This window comes from Ornithorhynchus anatinus, chromosome 16, assembly GCF_004115215.2.
Source record: "Ornithorhynchus anatinus isolate Pmale09 chromosome 16, mOrnAna1.pri.v4, whole genome shotgun sequence".
In the NCBI taxonomy this organism is placed as follows: domain Eukaryota; kingdom Metazoa; phylum Chordata; class Mammalia; order Monotremata; family Ornithorhynchidae; genus Ornithorhynchus; species Ornithorhynchus anatinus.
The window spans coordinates 43431602-43450290 of record NC_041743.1 but is presented as its reverse complement, the minus strand read 5'-3'; the positions used below and the strand labels follow the sequence as shown (position 1 = coordinate 43450290).

The window sequence follows — 18689 nt, the reverse complement described above, 5'->3', positions numbered from 1 at the left end:
GAGGGACTCCCCCCACCCCCCAGCCGCCGCCACCGGGACACTCCTTAATACCCAGCCCATTAAGAGGCACATCAAAGGGCTGCAAGCAGACAGTCCCTACAGGCAGTCTGGCCCCAAGGGAGCCAGCCCTGGGAGACTGTGGCCTGCAGGGAGAGACAGCAGGAGCCCTAGGGGTCAGACTCTCTCCTGCCCCGAGCGTGGGTGCCAAGGCACAGGGGAGGCAGGGAAGTGGAGGCCCCCAAGCTCATGTGGAAATGGAAATGTGCTAAGGACTAAAGACCATAGGGAAGGGAGTGGAGCAGGGAGATTTGGGGTGGGAAGCGGTAGCCTAGTGGGTAGATCTCGGCCTTGGGAGTCAGAAGGACCTGGATTCTAATCCTGGCTCCGCCACTTGTCTGCTCTGGAACCTTGGGGAAGTCACTTCATTTCCCTGTGTCTCAGTTACCTCATCTTTAAAGTGAGGATTAAGACTGTGAGCTCCATGTGGGATAGAGACTGTGTCCGACCTGATTAGCTTATACCTACCCCTGTGCAGTAGAGTGCCTGGCGCATAGTAAGTGCTAAACAGATACCATATATATTTTAAAAAGCCTGATTAGCCCGTATACCCGAGTGCTCAATACGGTGCCTGGGACAAGGTAAAAGCTTAACAGATACCATTTTTTAAAAAGCCTGTCTACCCGGGTCTTGGTGGCAGGGCAGTGGACTAATTGACCTCCAGAGGCTGCTGGGATTGGAGCCTCCTCCCCTAGGTGATATGGGGCCAGGGAAGGACCAGAGCCCTCCGTTCTGCCAGGTCCTGTTCAGCCGCAGAGCTCGCCGGTGGCCTGGTGACCGAGCCCTCCGGAGCAAGAGAAGAGGCAGGGTTGCAGCCAATGGCGGGGGCAGGGAGGAGGGCTCATCGGGCGAGCCGGGGGTCGGGGAGAGCTGCAGCTTCACTGCCCGTAGGCCGACAATCCCCAAACGGCGTCACATTGGAGAGCTTCAACCCTTTCTTCCCTGTCCACCTGCTGGGCCATCCCCCAACATCACAGTTCAAAAACAGCAGGGCTCAAATCCACCCACCTCTACTCTCCCCCCTCCCCACAGGGTGGCACAGGGGCCAGTGGCAGAGATGGCCACGGGAGGACAGAGGGGGAGGAGGCCCAGGAGGACCCGGATAAGCCGGCAGCTGCCTAAACCGGGCCTGAGGGATGGGACGGAGACTTGTCTTCGTTGGCCATTGGCAGTGCCTGGATCTGTTGTGTGGTACTCTCCCAAGTGCTTAGTACATAGTAAGGGCTCAATAAATACCACTGTCAGTGACCTAGATAAATGTCAGGTAGGCTCACCTGCCCCCTTTGTCAGTGGAGCTCAGCAGGAGAGGATTTTTCCCAGGGGTGGGGGGCAGGGCCGAGCCACGACCCTGGAGGTGGGGACGAGCCTGGGTCCCAGGAAGAGTCCAGGAACAAGTTCCTCGGGACCTTTATGTGACCCCAAATGGACTGTGCCCTCCCTGACGGGGAGGAGAACCCGGCGCAGATCACGTTAACTGAGTACCCAGATCCGCCAGCTGCATCTGGACCTCTACATTCCTTCCCCCGGCCAACCCAGAAGGGTTGGCTCCCCGGGCTCACCTCCTCCTCCTCCCCCGAGCCTCGACAGCTCAGGCAGCTTCTCTCTGCGGAGCCGGGAGGTGTCCTACCAGAGGAGGTGATGGACGGAAAGGGGGCTGCCCGAGGTGCCCGGGTATCAGAAGTGCCCACATACCCACCCCCGGCCCCCTGAGGAAGCGGGATTCCTGGGCTCCACCAGCCTTTGGGCCTTTCCCCCGGCGTGATGTCTAAGGATCCCAGAACCTATATCAGTCTCTATATCAGTCGCGTCTACTCTTCTTTCCCCTTAACTGGGCAACTCAGGTCACGAGCAATACTTTACCTGGGTCAGACCTCCGTCTTGTCCGGGCCACGACCCCGACTGGACACTGGGAGGGATCATGCCCCTGTTGCCCTCCCGGACACTCACCCTCATAGTTAGGGATGGACCATCCCACACCCCCGACGCTCCCCTCTCCAACCCTGACTCCAGTGACCCAGCATAGACCATCCCGTACCTCTGACCCTCCCCTCCGTCAGGGCCTCCAGTTTCAGGCGAGAGCACCAGGGGGTGGCGAGGAAAAGCCAGCCCACTTTCCCCGGTGCCGCCCCAGCCCGACGGGCCCAGGGAGGGGAGAGGGGAAGAAGGAGTTAACGACCAAGAGAAGAAGAGGGTTTGGATCTGCCGGCTTGCCGGGTTTAAGTTCAGATAATCAACAACAGGCTCATCTAATGAATATCTCTCCCACTTGGGGGAGTTCAGATTGTAAAGATCTACTGGAGCGGCGGCAGCGACGACACATCTCCCTCTCTCCGCCAGCTGGAGGGGGGCCAACCTCTTCCCTTCAAAAAGGATATTTACTTTCATCCGTTTATAGGCAGCCAATTCACCCCAGACCACCACGGGCTAAAAATCTTTCTAAATTATCAGCGCTTTTTCTGCTTTAATATCCTCCTCCCCGAGCCGTTAAAGTCGGCGTAAATCTTCCGCCGGGCCCCGCAGGCTGCAGGCCATCACGACCCGCCCCTCGCTCTGAAGGTTGCGGAGAGACAGTAGCTGCAGTGTCTGCGGAGCGCCGAGGGGAGCCGGGGCCCAGAGCCGGCGTGACCCATTCTCTTCCCACATGGCGTAAGCAAACCGACTTCAAACATGTGAATGATGAGTTATCTGTGGCGGACTTTGTTAGCGGCAGAAGACACTGCTCCCTTCTGCTGGTTTGGGGTTTTTTTGTTTTTCAAAGCCCGTTCCCTCTTCTCTCCGCTCCCAGCGCCGGGTATGACTCCCGCCCCGCACCAGGCCAGGGCCTACCTCCGTGGGAGCCGACCCCCTCCCCGCCCCGCGTGCAGAGTGCTGGACTCCCGGTCTGGGGCGGGTGAGCTGGTCCTCAAATCTGGGTAGGGTCTCATCTGGCTGGGGGCCGGGGTAGAGTCAGTCAGTCGGTCGCATTTGTTGAGCGCTTACTGTGTGCAGAGCGCTGTACTAACGCTTGGGAGAGTACAATATAACGATATAACAGACACGTTCCCTGCCCACGTCAAGTTTACGGTCTAGAATCGAGCAGAGGGGTGCCTGCCTGGAGGCAGAGGGATGGATTAGATAACCTCTTTAGGCCGAGGCCTACGTGGAGACAGGGGGATGAGCTAAATGACCTTTCGAGGCCCCTCAGTGCAAGAAATCTATGACAGGGTCAATGGGGATGGCTCCGTGGCCATTGTTTGTGGGACCGGGGGGTGTGCATGGATGTGCGAGATCAGTGAAGTGGGTGGGGAGGGGAAGGGTGTACCCCAAGGGCGGGGGCAAAGCCCCAGCTGTTTCCATCCCATAGGGCATTGGGGCTGCCCAGGCTGGGGGACTACCCGGTGGGTTGCCTAACTCGGAGTTTTCAGAATTAATTGAGAGAGTCACAAGATGACACATGTAGTAAGGATTTCACAAGGGCCATAGTTCCCGGGCCCCGCGGGTGTCCTGGACCCGGACTCCGTTAATCAGCTTAATGGACGCTAATTAAGTGAAGACGTATCAGATGAAACAGGCCCCGCTCGGTGCGCGCACAGCCTCCCGCGCGGGTTCGGGGGCTCGGGGGCCTAAGCCTGGATATGGGGGGCAGACTCTGCCACGGGCGGGAGATGTGCCAGCCTGGGTGGGTATGACCGAACTGGCCCGGGGGGGGGGCTGAGGTTGGGCCACGGATGTGGGGAGCCCAGGAGCCTTGGCCCCGGGGCACTTGGGTGGAGAGAGGTGTTCGTCCCTCGCACCTGCCCGGAGAATCTGCCGGTGGGACCGCCTTCCCAGAGTCCGTCAGGGAGGGGGGGAGCCACCACTTCCCCACCCACCTACCGAAGCCTTCTTCCCCTGCCCACTCCACCCCGTTCCTCCCACCCTGGAGCCTCCCACCTTTAGGTGGAGGCCCACAAGCCTCCACAGTCACGGTGCGAGCAGCTAGTTGGAGGGAATAATAATCGTAGTAATTCATTAAGCGCTTACTATGTGCCAAGCACTGGACTACACGCTGGGGTAGGCAGAAGCTAATCAGTGTGGATGTAAATCCTATCTCACATGTGGCTCCCAGTCTAAGGGGGAATGAAGAGGGAGGACAGACATCTCATCCCCATTTTACAGATGAGGAAACTGAGGCCCAGACAAGTTAAGTGACTCACCCACCGACTACAACCCGTCTGGGCTTAGGGCAGTGGCTTGGAATATCAGCTGAGACTTCAGAGGAAAGTACTCATCTTTTCCAGAAAACTTTGTACAGTGCTCTGGACACAGCGAGTGCTCAATATTATTGGTATTGCTGTAGTATTTGTTAAGTGTTTCCTCTGTGTCAAGCACTGTTCTAAGCACTGGGTTAGTTACAAGATAATCAGGTTGGACACGGGGTCCACAGCCTAAACTGGAGGGAAAGGAATTTAACCCCCATTTTACCGATGAGGTGACGGACACAGAGGAACTAAGTGATTTGCCCAAGGTCACAGAGGAGACGTGGGGCGGAGGCAGGATTAGAACCCAGGTCCTCTGACTCCCAGGCCGGTTCTCTTTCCACTGGGCCATGCTGCTCCAAGTAGAGCACTGACTGATAGAGGGGAGAGGCCGGACTCTGTTTCCTTGCTGTCGCGGGTGCCGGAGACCAGAATTGGCTTGTAGTCAGTCTCATGGCCCCCTGCCAGCGGTAGGAGCCCGAGCACAGAACCAAGCAGAAAAGGGGGTCCCTCCATCCCTCCATCCTGTTTCTGTCCCGAGAAAACTGGCTCTTTGGGTGACTCAGGGGCATCGGGCCCCCTACCCCCTGTGCCTGGTGGAGCAAAGACCCCGTCATGCCCGGGGGTGGAGAGGTGGAGGAAAGGAGGGAGCTGTTCCGGCCACCGGCCGAGCCTCGGGAACCCGAACGGGGCCGGAAGCCGGGCCGAGGCCGAGACCGAGAGCGGCGGAGACGGCACCGTGGGGAGCCGGGCCGGACGAGATGTTCCCGCCGCCGCTGGCCCTCCCGGACCTGGCTCGGAAGGTTGTTTTGGCTTCGGCCAGACCCGGCAGCCGGGAGCACAGGCATCCCGGGCTGCAGAACGCCTACCGGGGGCTGCCTAGTTTCGGATTCCCTGGGGAGGGGGACTGGGGAAAACCAGGAAATGGCCCAGAATCACATCTGGATGGCAGTTTGTCTCCCCTGTGTCTACCCCAGCGCTTAGAACAGTGCTCGGCACATAGTAAGCGCTTAACAAATACCAACATTATTATTATTATTATTAGTTTGGATTCCTGCTGGCCCCCGGAAGCCCCCAGCTCCTGCTGCTGCTGCTTGACATCGCTTTCATGATGGCGGGAGAGGGGAGGGGGCCGCTTAGCCACCATCTGGACCAAGGGAGCACCGGTCAGAAGATGCCAGGGAAACAGATGGGGGACACCAGGGGAATGAGCAGGGGGTGGCAGGGAAAGAGACAAGGGGTACCAAGGAAATGGATGGGGGAGCCAGGGGAGCAGGTGCCTGGGGAATGGGCAGGGGCACCGAGGAAGTGGGCAGGGGAATGGGCAAGACCTGGCCCTACCTTGCAGGAGTTCGGGAACGTTCCGGAGGTGGGGGCAGGGGACATTTGGGTTTCTGGCCTCCAACAGCTGGCCCCGAGGGCACCTGCCCACACCATGCCACGCTCAAACCACCCATGCCCGTCCTGTGCCTGCGTCACCACCCGGCTGCTGAACCCACAGAATACTGTGCCCCAGCCCCAGCTGGGTTTGGGGCCAATTTCACCCATCTCTATGGCCATCACATTCCCCTAACCAGACTGTTTTCAGGCAAACCTCACTGGTAGGAGTAATTGTATTTAGGAAGCACTTACTTTGCCAAGCACTGTACTTAAGCACTGGGGACGGGTACACAGGTTTTCCTTTCTTCTTCCCCTTAGGAACAGGAAGCTCCATTTTGCCAAATGATCAGTGACCTCAAACCCCCAAAGGTTTGAAGCCCCAGAGCCACAGGGTTAAAAGGGGCCCGGCTCGGCAGGAAGAGTCAACTTTCCCGTGTCCAGAACCCGCAATGGGCCAGCCCCTCCCGCGGGCCCTGCCCGGATGGGAGTTTCACAAAACCCCCACACGGCAACAGGGGTGAGAACTCCGGGCCCCCTTCTCTCCTGGCAGAAGCGGGGCCCCGGCCGGGGGGCAGAGCCTGAGCGTCCCTAAGACCGTTCTCCGCCCACTGGCAGCTGATGGGCATGGAGAGGCTTTGAAGGGATGGCTAGCCGCCCCTGGAAATGCAGGAATCAAGGGCTCAGGTGGGAAATCTCTCGGAGCCGCTGGTGAGCCAGTGGCAATTTGAGAAACAGCGTGGCCTCTGGATAGAACGTGGGCCTGGGAGTCTGAAAGATCTGGGTTCTAACCTCAGGCGCAACTGGCTTGGCAGAACTCTGCCATTTGTCTGCTGCGTGTGAACTCGGGCAAGTCCCTTCAGTTCTCTGTGCTTCGGTAACCTCATCTGTAAAATGGGGATTAAGACCGTGAGCCCCGTGTTGGGCAGGGACTGTGTCCAACCCTACTTACTTGTATCCGCCCCGGTGCTTAGTACAGTACCTGGCACACAGTAAGCATTTAACAAATACCACAATTATTATTATTATTATTACTACTTTGGAGGCAGGGAGAGAGCCTGGAGATTGTAAGCTTGTCATGGGCAGGGAATGTTTCCGTTTATTGCTGTAAGCGCTAAGTACAGTGCTTTACACATAGTAAGCGCTCAATAAGTATGATTAATTGATTGACCTCCCGGGCCATTGAATGAATGAATGAGGCTGGTGAGCGGGAGCCTGGGAGGTCAATCGATCAATCGTATGTATTGAGCGCTTAATGTGTGCAAAGCACTGTACCAAACGTTTGGGAGAGTACAACATAACAAGAGACACATTCCTGCCCACAACAAGCTTACAGTCTAACCTCCCGGGGACCTTCTTCCTGCCCCTGCTCCCTTCCTCCTCCTCCCCACGCTCGGGACCACGGTGGGGATATCTGTGCCCCTCACCCGTGGAGAAAGCTGGGGGAAGCCGGGCCACCCGACCTCGGTTCGGTTCCCCGTCGGGTAAAGAGGGAGACCTTGTGCTTCGAGGGCTTTGAGATCCAGGATTCCCTGATCCCACTGGGGTTTCAGTCTGGTAGAGCCGGATCGTGGGATGCTGGGAGTCAGATTTTTGCATCAGTTGTCCTGGGAGGAAGGAGAGGCCTGAGGAAGAGCATCTTGACTGGGTTGGCGGTGGGGGGTGGGCTGGGGGGCTCTCGGCTCCCTGTCCTTGAAACCTTTAAAGCAAGGGCCCAGCTGGGTAGTCGGGGGCTGTGCTGTCTGCAGGCAAGGTGAGGAACTTGGCGACCTCTAGAAGCCCGTTCCCACCCAAGCACTTAAGGATTCTGGGATGCTAACAGGGTCTCCCCCCTGGATCTTTCAGGGCACAGGCAGAAGCTGGAAGACCAGAACAAATCTTTCACTGAACGCTTTGGCGAAATCGACCGGCTGAGAATGAGAGTCACCCCGGCCACCCCCAGCCCCCGCGGCTCCCTCGGCACCCCCGGCCACTTCAGCACCCAGGCCCAGACTCCCATCCAAGGTACGAGGCCCACCGGGCACGGGCTCCCGGGGTCAGGGAGAGGGCCGGCGGGGAGGGGAACGGGGCTGGGCGATGGGGAAGGATTGAGACGATGGGCCGCCGGCCTTCGCTGCTTTTCAGGACTGAAATTGAGGGGAGGAACGTGGCTGGGGATGATAGGGCAGAGCCAGGGAGCATGTGACTCTCTGCCTGGCCCTCTGGATGCTAAGCAGCTCAGCCATTTGTCTGACCGTGAGGTCGGGGAGAAGTGGCGACTGGGAATGGAGAAGAGTGCCCGTCTCATTCGTCGTCGGGGTGAGCTCCTCTAGGAAGCGCAGGCAGGACAGAAGTGAAACAGCAAGGCCTAGTGGAAAGAGCCTGGGCCCGGGAGTGGGAGGACTTGGGTTCTAATTCCGGGTCCACCACCCTGGCGCATAGTACGGTGCCTGGCACATAGTAAGTACTTAAATACCATTAAAAAAGAAGTGTGGGGACCAGGGCGTGGGTCCCCCCGACCCCAGAACCGTGGCGGAGACCGGATGCCCCCTCGAACCTGAGAGGGCAGACAGGTCCCACAGATTCACACCTAGGAGGCAGGGAGGAGACCAGAGCCGGGCTTTTTTTTTTTTAATGGTATTTGTTAAGTGCTTACTATGTTCCAGGCAAGCAGCCCTGGGGTAGATACAAGTCACAATTTGGACACAGTCCACATCCCACGTGGGGCTCACAGTCTTCATCCCCATTTCACGGATGAGGTAACTGAGGTAACAGAGAAGTAAAGTGACTTGCCCGAGGAAGGTCACACAGCAGACAAGGGGCAGAGCCGAGATCAGAACCCGGGTCCTTCTGACTCCCGGGGCTATGGTCTAGCCACTAGACCACACCGCACAAGGCAGGATTCAGACTGTTGGTGATGGTGACGGGGAGGGATTGCCTACCTTCGGCTCCGGGCTTGTTCCTCTCCCTTCCCCTGAGCCACGACCCGGGAGTAATGATGATAATGAATAATTACCATGGTATTTATTAAGTGCATCCTAAGTGCCAAGTACTGGGTAGATATGAGATAATCAGATCAGACACAGTCCCTCGCGCACTCGGGGCTTACTGTAATTATGGTAGGGAGAGTGGCGATCTTATCCCCATTTACCAGCGAGGAAACCGAGGCCCAGAGAGGTTAAGTGATTTGCCCAAGGCTTCCCAAGGAAGACCAGGGACAGAGCCGGGATGAAGGCTCGGATCTTCTGACTCCCAGGTCTCCGGTGGTGCCCGCCAGGTCGACCGCTGCCGTGCTGAAGCCCGGCCCCCACCAGCTCACCGGGTGCCCCCCAAACCCCTCCTGGCCGGGGGTGCAGGGTAGAAGGGGCTGGCTGTTCCCGAGGCCAGTGGCCCCACAGAGATAGAGCTGGGTAGTAGAGATACCCATCCATCCCCACTGGGCTCCGGATCAGACCCACACTGAAGCCCTCTCCAAGCTGGGCTAGACTGAACCTCAGAGTGGCGGGGAAGGGTGGTGAGCTCCTACTGTGTGCGAAACACTGCACTAAGCGCCTGGGAGAGTGCAGTAGAACAATAAATGGACACATTCCCTGCCCACAGCGCGCTTACGGTCCCCTCGGCCTGCACATCCCCCAGAGTCTGCCGAGGGCGGGGGCGGTCCGGGGAGTCACGTGGCGATGCAGAAGGTGGCCAGGGGACTGGGACCCCTGGGTCCTAGCTGGAGGCTGCCCCAAAAGTTCTCGCCCAGGGAATGTACCCCCGCCGGCTCCTCCGCCGTCTTCCCGAGTCAGCGCGGCCAAGTCTGAGGCGGCGACAGCTCCCAAGTAATGGGCCGGCGCGAAGCGGCCCTGAGAATCGCAGGAAATTATCCCTCATTATGGGGCTTGCACGGGCAGGACCCCGCCGCTGCCGGGAGCTGCCAGGAGCCTCCGGGGGGCCCCCGTCTCCCTGGGCCGCCCCCTGCTCCTCCTCCGTTATAGACTCCCACCTCAGGGCTCTGCCTCTGGGGGAGAAAAGCTGATCGGCTCTTGGACGTTGAAGGCCGGGGGCCGCCTAGCCTAACGGGGCCTGGGCTGGGTGGGCGGGGGTCTTCCTTCCCCATTCCACTCCCCAGCAGGGTGGGGGCCGTGGCACGGTCCAGGGGCGGACCGGGGGCACGCCCCAGTCTCGGCCAGCAGACAGCAGTGGGGCAGATCCCGGCTTCCTCGCTCCTCCCGGGGCCGGCTTGGGTCTCCCCGACTCCTCCGTGGCTCGTCAGCAGCTCCATGCCGAGCGCTGACCGCGGGCGGACCACTGAGCTGAGTGCCGACAGTGGGCAGCCCTCTGGGCAAAGGTCTGCCCGGCGGCTGAGGCTAATGATAATAATAATCGCCACATTTGTTAAGCGCTTACTATGTGCCAGGCACTGTACTAAGCGCGAGGGTGGATACAAGCAAGCCGTCCTTGTCCCATATGGGGCTCGCAGTCTTCACCCCACTTTACAGATGAGGGAACTGAGGTACAGAGAGGTCAAGTGATTTGCCCACTATCACCCAGCAGACAAGGAGCAGAGCTGGGATAAGAACCCGGGTCCTTCTTTCTGACTCCTAGGCCCGGGTTCTGTCCGGTAGACCACCCTGCTTCGGGCAGGATACAATCAATCAGCCAGTCGATCAATGGCATTTATCGAGCGCCTACTATGTGCAGAGCACCGTACCGAGCCCTTGGGCGAGTATAACACGACCGAGTTTGTAGACACCTTCCCTGCCCACAACGAGTTTTAAAATCTAGAGGGGGAAGACAGACATTAAAATAGATTACAGATAAGGACTTGCGTTGTGGGGCTGGGAGTGGGATGAATATCTAGTGCTTCCAAGGTACAGGCACAAGTGCATAGCTGACACAGAAGAGAGGGTGAGGGAAATGAGGACTTCGTTGGGGAAGGCCTCTGAGAGATGTAATTTCTCTAAGGCTTTGAAGACGGGGAGAGCGGCGGTCTGTCGGATGTGAAGGGGCAGGAAGTTCCAGACCAGAGGGAGGATAGGAAGGAGTTGCGATGGTGTGCCGAGCCGATTTTATCCCTTTCTTGGGGCCCGGCTGGGGCAGAGAAGGGGCTGGGAAATATCTCAGATCCCTGAGAAGCGATAGCGTTGTAGCTACGCTCTCAGCCCTGCCTCGGGGGCAGGTGGGGGTGTGGGCCGGTGGTCGGCGGGGGAGCCCCGGCTCCGGGTAAGAGCCTCCACGGGCCAGCCCCCGCCACCCCGGGGATTCCGCCTCACGGTGATCCGGAGCCGCCCAGCCGGGACGACCCGCTCCCCCACCTTGGCAGCACCTGGGGGTGGTTTGCGGAGGATGAGTTTGGGTGGCCAAGGCGGGCACTGGGGTCCTGCCAGACTTTCCACTTCCTGAATCGTCCCCCTGGGCCCAAGTGCATTGTGGGATGTCCCTTCCCCCCCACACCCCCCAACCCGCCTCCCCCCCGACTCGCCGGGGCGATGGAGAACAAAACCGGCCTCACCGCAGCCTCCGTGTGAGTCCACGGCCCAACCCGCGGGGGGAGGGAGGAGGCGAGAGAGACAAGAAGGGGAACTCGAGACTAGGGGTAAACCTAGGAGGGTTTGAAGACCTCTCAGCGCCAGCCAGATCTCTGCCCTTCGGAGGCCTTGGAGCCCCGTCAGGCCTGTCAGTCAATCAGTCGGTCAATCAGTGGTATCTATTGAGCGCTTACTGAGTGTGGACCACTGAGAATACAACAGAATTGGTAAACGCATTCCCTGCCCACAGCGAGCTGACCGTCTAGAGGGATGCGGGCCGCTGATCCCGCCGCAAGCCCCTCCGGCCCGCCTGGGCGTTGATTTGGTGCTTGGCGCATAGTAAGCGCTTAACAAATACCATAATTATAATTTAAAATAGCAGCGTCTCAGTAGAGGAGTAGGCGGTGCCATGGGGGCGGCCCCAGCAGCGAGAGAGGAAGCCGCGCCGGCGTGGGGGAGGAGGAAGCACATTTAGTGTGGGTTTGGTAGATGGCGGCAGGGGTGGGCTTACCACCGCCCAAGCTGTCGCCGGGGCCTGAGAGAGCGGACCCCCCTTGTCCGGGCCCCCGCCGCGAGGAGGGCGGGGTGAGGGTGGAGGGTTTTCTCTCTCTCTCTCGGGTGGCAGGATGCCCCGGGCCCACCTTCGAGGTCAGAGGGCTACCCTCTCTGTCCATAGATCCATAAAAGAAATCAGGCAGCGGGCCTAATGGAAGTCAGGCATTCAGCCTAAAAGAAATTGAGGATCCAGTTGATCTGGTCGGGCTTTTGTGGGGTTGAGGGGAGTCTACTTCAGCCCAAGTGTGGGAAGCAGACTCCCCAGGCAGAGGGTTTTCCTGTGGCCCTGGCGGGAGCCCCGGGGGCTTGCCTGGTCCCGACGGGGAACCAGTCTTCCAGCGTCGGACCTGACTCCGGGCCAGGCTGGTCACTTGCCTCCTCTTGCCCGGTGCGGCAGATGCTGAGGGTTTAGGCCAGCGAAGGACAACGGACGGGGGGCCCTGACCCAGGACGGGAGGGGTGGTGGACTCAGCTGAGCTGTTCCGGCGTGGCTGGGGCTCGGAGTGAGATGAGGAGAGGAGCGGTATTTATCGAGCGCTTACTGTGTGCAGAGAACTATACTAAGCTCTTGGGAGGGTACAAAATGACCATAAACAGGCACATTCCCTGCCCACAGTGAGTTTAATATCTAGAGGACTAGCAGGGCCCGGCGGAGAGGCAGCGGCCGGGGGGAGCCGGGGGTCAGAGGGAGATCTGTCAGGGTCCCTCTGGGCTCCTTGAAGATGCTGCTCAAGCTGGAGGTCCCATCCATCCCCGTCCACCCAGCTCCTCCCCCAACCCCCGCCAAGCGAAGCTGCCGGGCCGTTCTCTCGCCCCTCTAGCCCCGTGGCGGGGTCGGCTCGCTATGGGAGGGTGACAGCACGCGACGCCCCTTGTGAGGCGGGGAGCCGCCTGCCCCGAGCCAAGGGACAGCTGGAGGCAACGGCGGCAGAGGAAGTCAAGGCAGGGACCGCTCTCACGCGTGCGAGCTTGTGTGTGTGTGTGTGTGAGTGTGAGAGACAGAGCGTGTGTGCGCCCGCGCGCGCCTTATCAGATGTAGGAGAACCGGCCTCTCGGCCTGCAGGCTGACTCTGCACTTAGCTTTCTTCTGCTTACACGCACGCGAGCACACGCAGGCACGCACACACGTGAACCGGCGCTGAGAGGATCCCGAAGTGACCTTCGGCCTAGCCGGTCATTCAGTCAGCCAATTGTATTTATAGAAGAGAAAAAAAAGATGATGGTATTCTTTAAGTACGTCCCGTGGCTAGCACTGTTCTGAGCGCTGGGGTAGCTCCAAGTAAATCAGGGACAGGATGAGGTCCCTGTCCCCCGTGGGGCTCCGAGTCTTAATCCCCATTTTCCAGATGAGGGAACTGAGGGACAGAGGAGTTAAGTGACTTGCCCAAGGTCACACAGCGGACAAGTGGCAGAGGCGGGATTAGAACCCAGGTCCTTCTGCCTCCCAGGCCCATGCTCTACCCACTAGGCCATGCTGCTTCCCCTTGAGCGCTTACCTTGTGCAGAGCACCGTACTAAGCTCTTGGGGAGTACCATAAGACAATATAATAGACACATTGCCTACCTACAGAAAGCTTCAGACTAATAAGTATGATTGAATGAATGAATGAATAATAATATTAATAATTGTGGTATTTGTTAAGCGCTTACTCTGTGCCAAACGCTATACTAAATGCTGGGGTAGATACAAGATCGTCGGATCCCGCCTGGGGCTCACATTCTAAGTAGGAGGGAGCTCAGGTATTGAATTCCCATTTTGCAGAAGAGGGAACTGAGGCACAGAGAAGTGAGTTGTCCAAGGTCACACAGCAGGTAAACAGCAGAGCTGGGATTAGAACCCAGGTCCTCTGACTCCCGGCTAGGGGCTGGGACCAGGCTCCCCGCTGAGGGACAGAGTGACTCAGTGATGATATTAAATAAGCCCTTCCTAGGAGAGAACCAGACCCACCTGGAACTCGTGGTGTGAGAGGAAGTCAGTCTGTCAGTCGTATTTATCGAGCGCTCACCGTTTGCAGAGCAACGTACTAAGTGCTTGGGAAAGTACGACATAATTCAACTGCGTTAGGATTAGCACCAGGGAGGGAGACCGCATGGCCTCTCCCCACTTTACGGACATGGAAAACTGAGGCCCAGAGAGAAGTGACTTATCTAAGATTACACAGCAGGGCAGGGACAGAGCCGGGCCTAGAACCTGGGTCCCCCGACTCCCAGCACCGTGCCCTTTCCCCCCCGGCCGTGGAGGGAGACCAGTCGTGTTTATTGAGTGCTTACCGTGTGCAGATCGCTGTACTAAGCGCTTGGGAGAGTCCAACACAATATAACGGACATATTCCCTGTCCGTAACAAGTTTACAGTCTAGAGGGAGGGAGGCCGGGCCCACCCAGCAGGCGGGAGAGGTGGGAGAGTGTTTGACGACGGAGGGGACGGTGGGCCCTTCTGCGTTCACGTCCGCCTCCGGTGTTGTTTCCCCGCTGCGTCTATTCATAACCGCGTGTTGACAGGGTCCTCCCCGGGTCCCTGCCCGCCAAACACGCGCCGGAGCCCCCCCCACACACACACACGGAGACACACGCACACACACAACCCGGGCCGAGCCCCTGACCTCGCCGTGGCTCCTCCGCCCCGCTCCCGTCCACCCGCGGCCCGGCACTTCCGCCGATAGGCCGGGTCAGCGTCCGTGAGCGCCGGGGACCGCCCGCCGCCTTACAATGGGCAAATTCTTACAGCTAAATGGACTTATTCAGTTAGCGCAGCAGCTGGGGCGATTTCGAGAAGAAAATAAACATTTCCTTCAAATATTTGGGTTGGCCCGGGGACAACGGCAATAGCCGCTCGGGTTTCCAGGGGCCGCCGCGCCGCCGAGCGGGGCATCCCGGGAGGATGGCGGGCGAACCGAGCCGACGGGCGCTCGCGGCGGGGGCCGGGGGCGCGGCCGGCGACGGCGGACCCTTAGTCAGGGAAGCCGAAGGGGCTCCCCGGGGCCGGGCTGTAATGTGGTTGCCCGTCATTCAGGGTGCCGAGGCTGAAAGCAGGGTGCTCGGCTGGCTGGAGGGAGAGTGCTCGGCTACCTCCTGGGGAGGGTGCTCCGCCAACCCGTGTCCTTTGTGCCCACGAATCCTCAGTCCCGTGTGCTTGCTGCCCCTTTGCTTCCAAAAGGCTCAGGGCAGTCTCAGCTTCCTCCTCTCAGCCTCACAGTGGAGGCGAAAGAAAGGCAAGGCATTCTGACCATTTCTCAGCCAGGGGCAAAGGAGGCTCAGAGAAGTCAAGTGACTCTCTCAGGTCACACAGCAGCCAGAACGAGAATCAAGTCCTCTCGGTCCCATACTTCTGTCGTCTGGTCCTTGGTGTGACTTGGAGAGGCTTGGTGCCTGAAAGGGGCCTCGAGCCAAAGGTCACGGATGTAGGCCGAATCCAGCGGGGGCCGGGGGGGGGGGGGATCAGGCCCCCTCCCGCCCAACAGGGGTCAGGGACAAGGGCTGTGATGGGTGGCATCCTGACTCCCGCTTCCTCCAGGTGCCCTGGCGTTACAGCCAGGGAACCACGGGACTGAGCCAGGAACGGTCTCGCTCACGAGACGGTCTAGCTCGCTCGTCCGTTCAGTGGTGCTCGGCAAACCTGCCGTGCGCATCTCTGTGCCGGGGCGTGGGCTTCCAGCGGAGGATGCAGGTCCGAGGGTGGGAACGCGTGCGTCTGTGCCGAGGGTGTGAGCTTGCGGGTGTCTGCCGGGACTGGGCATCCGAGCGTTGACGGGCCGAAGCCGGTCGGGACCGGTGGCCGAGCTCGGCCACCCGAAGGAGCCCCGGTGCCCCTCGGGCCCGGGTTTCCGACGGGATGCCCGCTCAGGGGGGATGAGGGTTGAGAGGGGACGTACCCTCCCCCGACTCTGCTCGGGTGTGAGCGAGAATCCCCGCCCCCTCCTCGGCCGGGGCTCCCTCCTGGGTTCAGGCCAGGGTTTGCTCCCAGCTGGGCCGGGAGAGGATCGGGGCCCATTAACTCGGAGCCTGACCTCGGCTGCCTCCCAAACCTCTTGGGGAAGGCGCCACCCGTTGGAGCGGCCCCGCCCCCCGCTCCCAGCCCCCCACCTCCCCTCCTGCAACTCAGAGGGGTCGGCGAGTCCGAGGGGGCACTTCCCTGTCACGCCCCGGGATCGTATCCAGGCACAACCAGACGGCTAGTCCTCCCTGGAAGGCACTGCCTCTCTGGGACCCCTTCGTCCTCACCCTGACCCTGGGGGCAGCAAGGGCGCGGCAGGTCACTCTCCTCTTAGTAAAAGAAGAGAACGGCAACCCAGAGAGGGAGAGCAGCTGACCCCGGGCGACCCAGCAGGCCGGGGCAGGAACGGGATGGTCCTACCGGCCGTAAAATGAGCATCGGCCTTGGCCTGGGCTTCCTCCCCGGGCAGCTGGGGGCAGCTGGGGGAGTGAAGGTGGAAGAGGGGGGCGTGAGGTGGCGGCCGACTGCAAGGCCGCTCTCTGGGTCCCGGTCGACCCAGTGGACGCTGTTGGCGGAGAGGTCCCCGGCCATCCGTCTCCCGGGAGACGGAGCCTTTGCGTGACGCCCCGCTGTTTAGATTGTCAAACCGAAACCGGAGTCCGTCCGTCCATCCGGGGGTTACGGCACAGTCAGTCCGGCAGACTCAGGCTCCGGCGGGACGCCCGTACCCGGCCCCAGACAACCGACCCCGCCCCGAGTCGCCTGCGTCAGTCCAGGCGCTACACGCCCACGCAGACAGACACACGCTGCCCCGGACACACACGCACGCCGACGGATACGTGGGGACTCACGCCCCGCCCCGGACATACGAATGCAGATACGCCCTGCCACGCGGACTCCCAGGAAATGCTCCTGTGCCCGCTCAGGAGCGGGGGGTCGTGGGGGTCAGCGTTAGCTGCAGCTACGTGACCCGTACCGGGCCCAGGGTGGGCGTGGAGTGGGCCGTGGATGAGTCCTCGGTTTCCCCCTCTGCCTCGGTCAGTCGGTGGTATTTATCGAGCGTTTTACGGTGTGCAGACCACGGTACTGAGCGCTTGGGAGGCGACATTACAACACAGTTGGTAGACGCGTTCCTCGCTCACAAGGAGCTGACAGTTCAGAGGGGGGTCCTACGTTCCTGGGGCGGGGGGGAGGCCGGGCCAGGCCGGGAAGCCCTTGGTCAGGCTGTGGGGAATTCGATTTGGCCCCCAGGTGACTAGGCCCAGCCTCGCGCAGCCCCAAGGAGCTGTGCCGACCCCAGAGACCCCCTCCCAAGGTGATGACGGTATTGGTTAAGCGCTTTCCATTCGTCGAGCACTGTTCTAAGCACCGGGGTCGATACGAGCTCATCAGGTTGGACACAGTCCCTGTCCCACGTGGGGCTCGCAGCCTTAATCCCCATTTCACAGATGAGGGAACGGAAGCCCACAGAAGTGACGTGACTTGCCCGAGGTCACACGGCAGACAAGAGGCGGAGCAGGGGTGAGAAGCCAGGTCCTTCTGATTCCCAGGCTCGGACTGCATCCGCTAGGCCACGCTGCTTGTAAGATGGCAGATGGGCCCGTTGCGTTGTCCTCTCCCAGGCCCTTAATCCAGTGCTCTGCACACAGTAAGCGCCCAATAAACACCATCGATTGATTGACTGTGGCTCGGGGACCCCACTGGTCTCCAGGCCGGCCGTGCGGGGCACCGCCCTCGCCCTCCCCGCCCCACCCTTCAGTCCATCTCTCCTCTCTCCGCCGCTGCAGGCACGCCGGACCTCAACCAGTTCGACCCGCGCCAGTTCGACCGCTCCTTCCCCACCCTGCCCGCCCTCACCGAGACCCGGTTCTCCGACCCGCGGATGCATTACCCGGGCGCCATGTCGGCGGCCTTCCCTTACACCGCCACACCCTCCACCACCGGCATCGGCGGCATCAGCATGACGGGCATGCCCGCCGCCACCCGCTTCCACCACACCTACCTGCCGCCCCCCTACCCGGGCTCGGCCCAGAACCAGAGCGGACCCTTCCAGGCCAACCCCTCGCCCTACCACTTGTACTACGGCACGTCCTCCGGGTCGTACCAGTTCTCCATGGTGGCGGGCGGGGAGCGGTCCCCCACCCGCATGCTCTCCTCCTGCACCAGCGGCCCCGCGGGGAACAACCTCATGAACCCCAGCCTGGCCAACCAGAGCGACGGCGTGGACGCCGACGGGAGCCACAGCAACTCCCCGACGGCCATGACGACCACCGGCAGGATGGACGAATCCGTGTGGCGGCCTTACTGACGACGGACCGATCGGGGCCCGGGGGAGCCCGCGGCGGTGGGGGTGGGCGGGGGAGGGCGCGAGGGGTCGGCCGGGCGGGGCTCCCGGCACCGCGGAACGGACAGGCGGGCGGCCCGGCTGGACACATTTCAGAGCACCGGGCGTGCGTGAGACTTGAATCTCGGCCACCCACCCCGGGGCCCGTGGGCGGCTCTCTGTAAATAGGACCCCGATGGGGAATCTGTATAGCTGGTGTATGTGTTTTAAGAAGAAACTAAAATTCATCTCATTCTGATGCCCGAAAGGAAACCAAAAGAAACTCTCCTTCCTCCCCACCGCCACAACTAGAGTTCTGAGCCCCGGCCTCTCCCTCTCTCGCCTCCCCCCTCTTCCGGCGGCCCCCCTCGACGGGGCGGCCCTTGTTTACAGAGAGCTGACCCCTCCTTGGGGCGGTGAAGGGGTCAAGAAGGTCTTTGGGGAAGGAGGGATCAGGCGGGAGAAAGGGGGCCGAGAGAAGGCCTCCTCCCGCTGCTTCCTCCAACCCCGTCCCCCCGCACTAGCTCCCCGCCATGACACAGCTGCCCGGTTCCATTCATTCATTCAGTCGTATTTATTGAGGGCTTCCCGTGTGCAGAGCACTGTACTAAGCGCTTGGGAGAGGGCAACACAACATTAAACAGACACGTTCCCGTTCGGTTCTGGGATGTGTTTTCCGGGCAGCTCTCCCCTCCCCGCCTGGGTCTCCCACCTCCCCGCGCTGGGCTGGATGGG

At 60.5% G+C, this 18689-nt stretch overlaps 1 protein-coding gene across 1 annotated transcript in view; it reads left to right on the top strand.

The window, feature by feature from the left end:
* Positions 1-18213, top strand: part of RUNX3 (RUNX family transcription factor 3) — a 96366-nt gene extending 78153 nt beyond the window's left edge. Inside the window, exons 6-7 of the mRNA XM_029080214.2 lie at positions 7497-7655; positions 17419-18213. Of these exons, the coding sequence (XP_028936047.1) occupies positions 7497-7655; positions 17419-17939 (680 nt within the window). The 3' untranslated portion in view covers positions 17940-18213. The remainder of the gene's footprint in view (positions 1-7496; positions 7656-17418) is intronic.
* Positions 18214-18689: the final 476 nt, after the last annotated feature.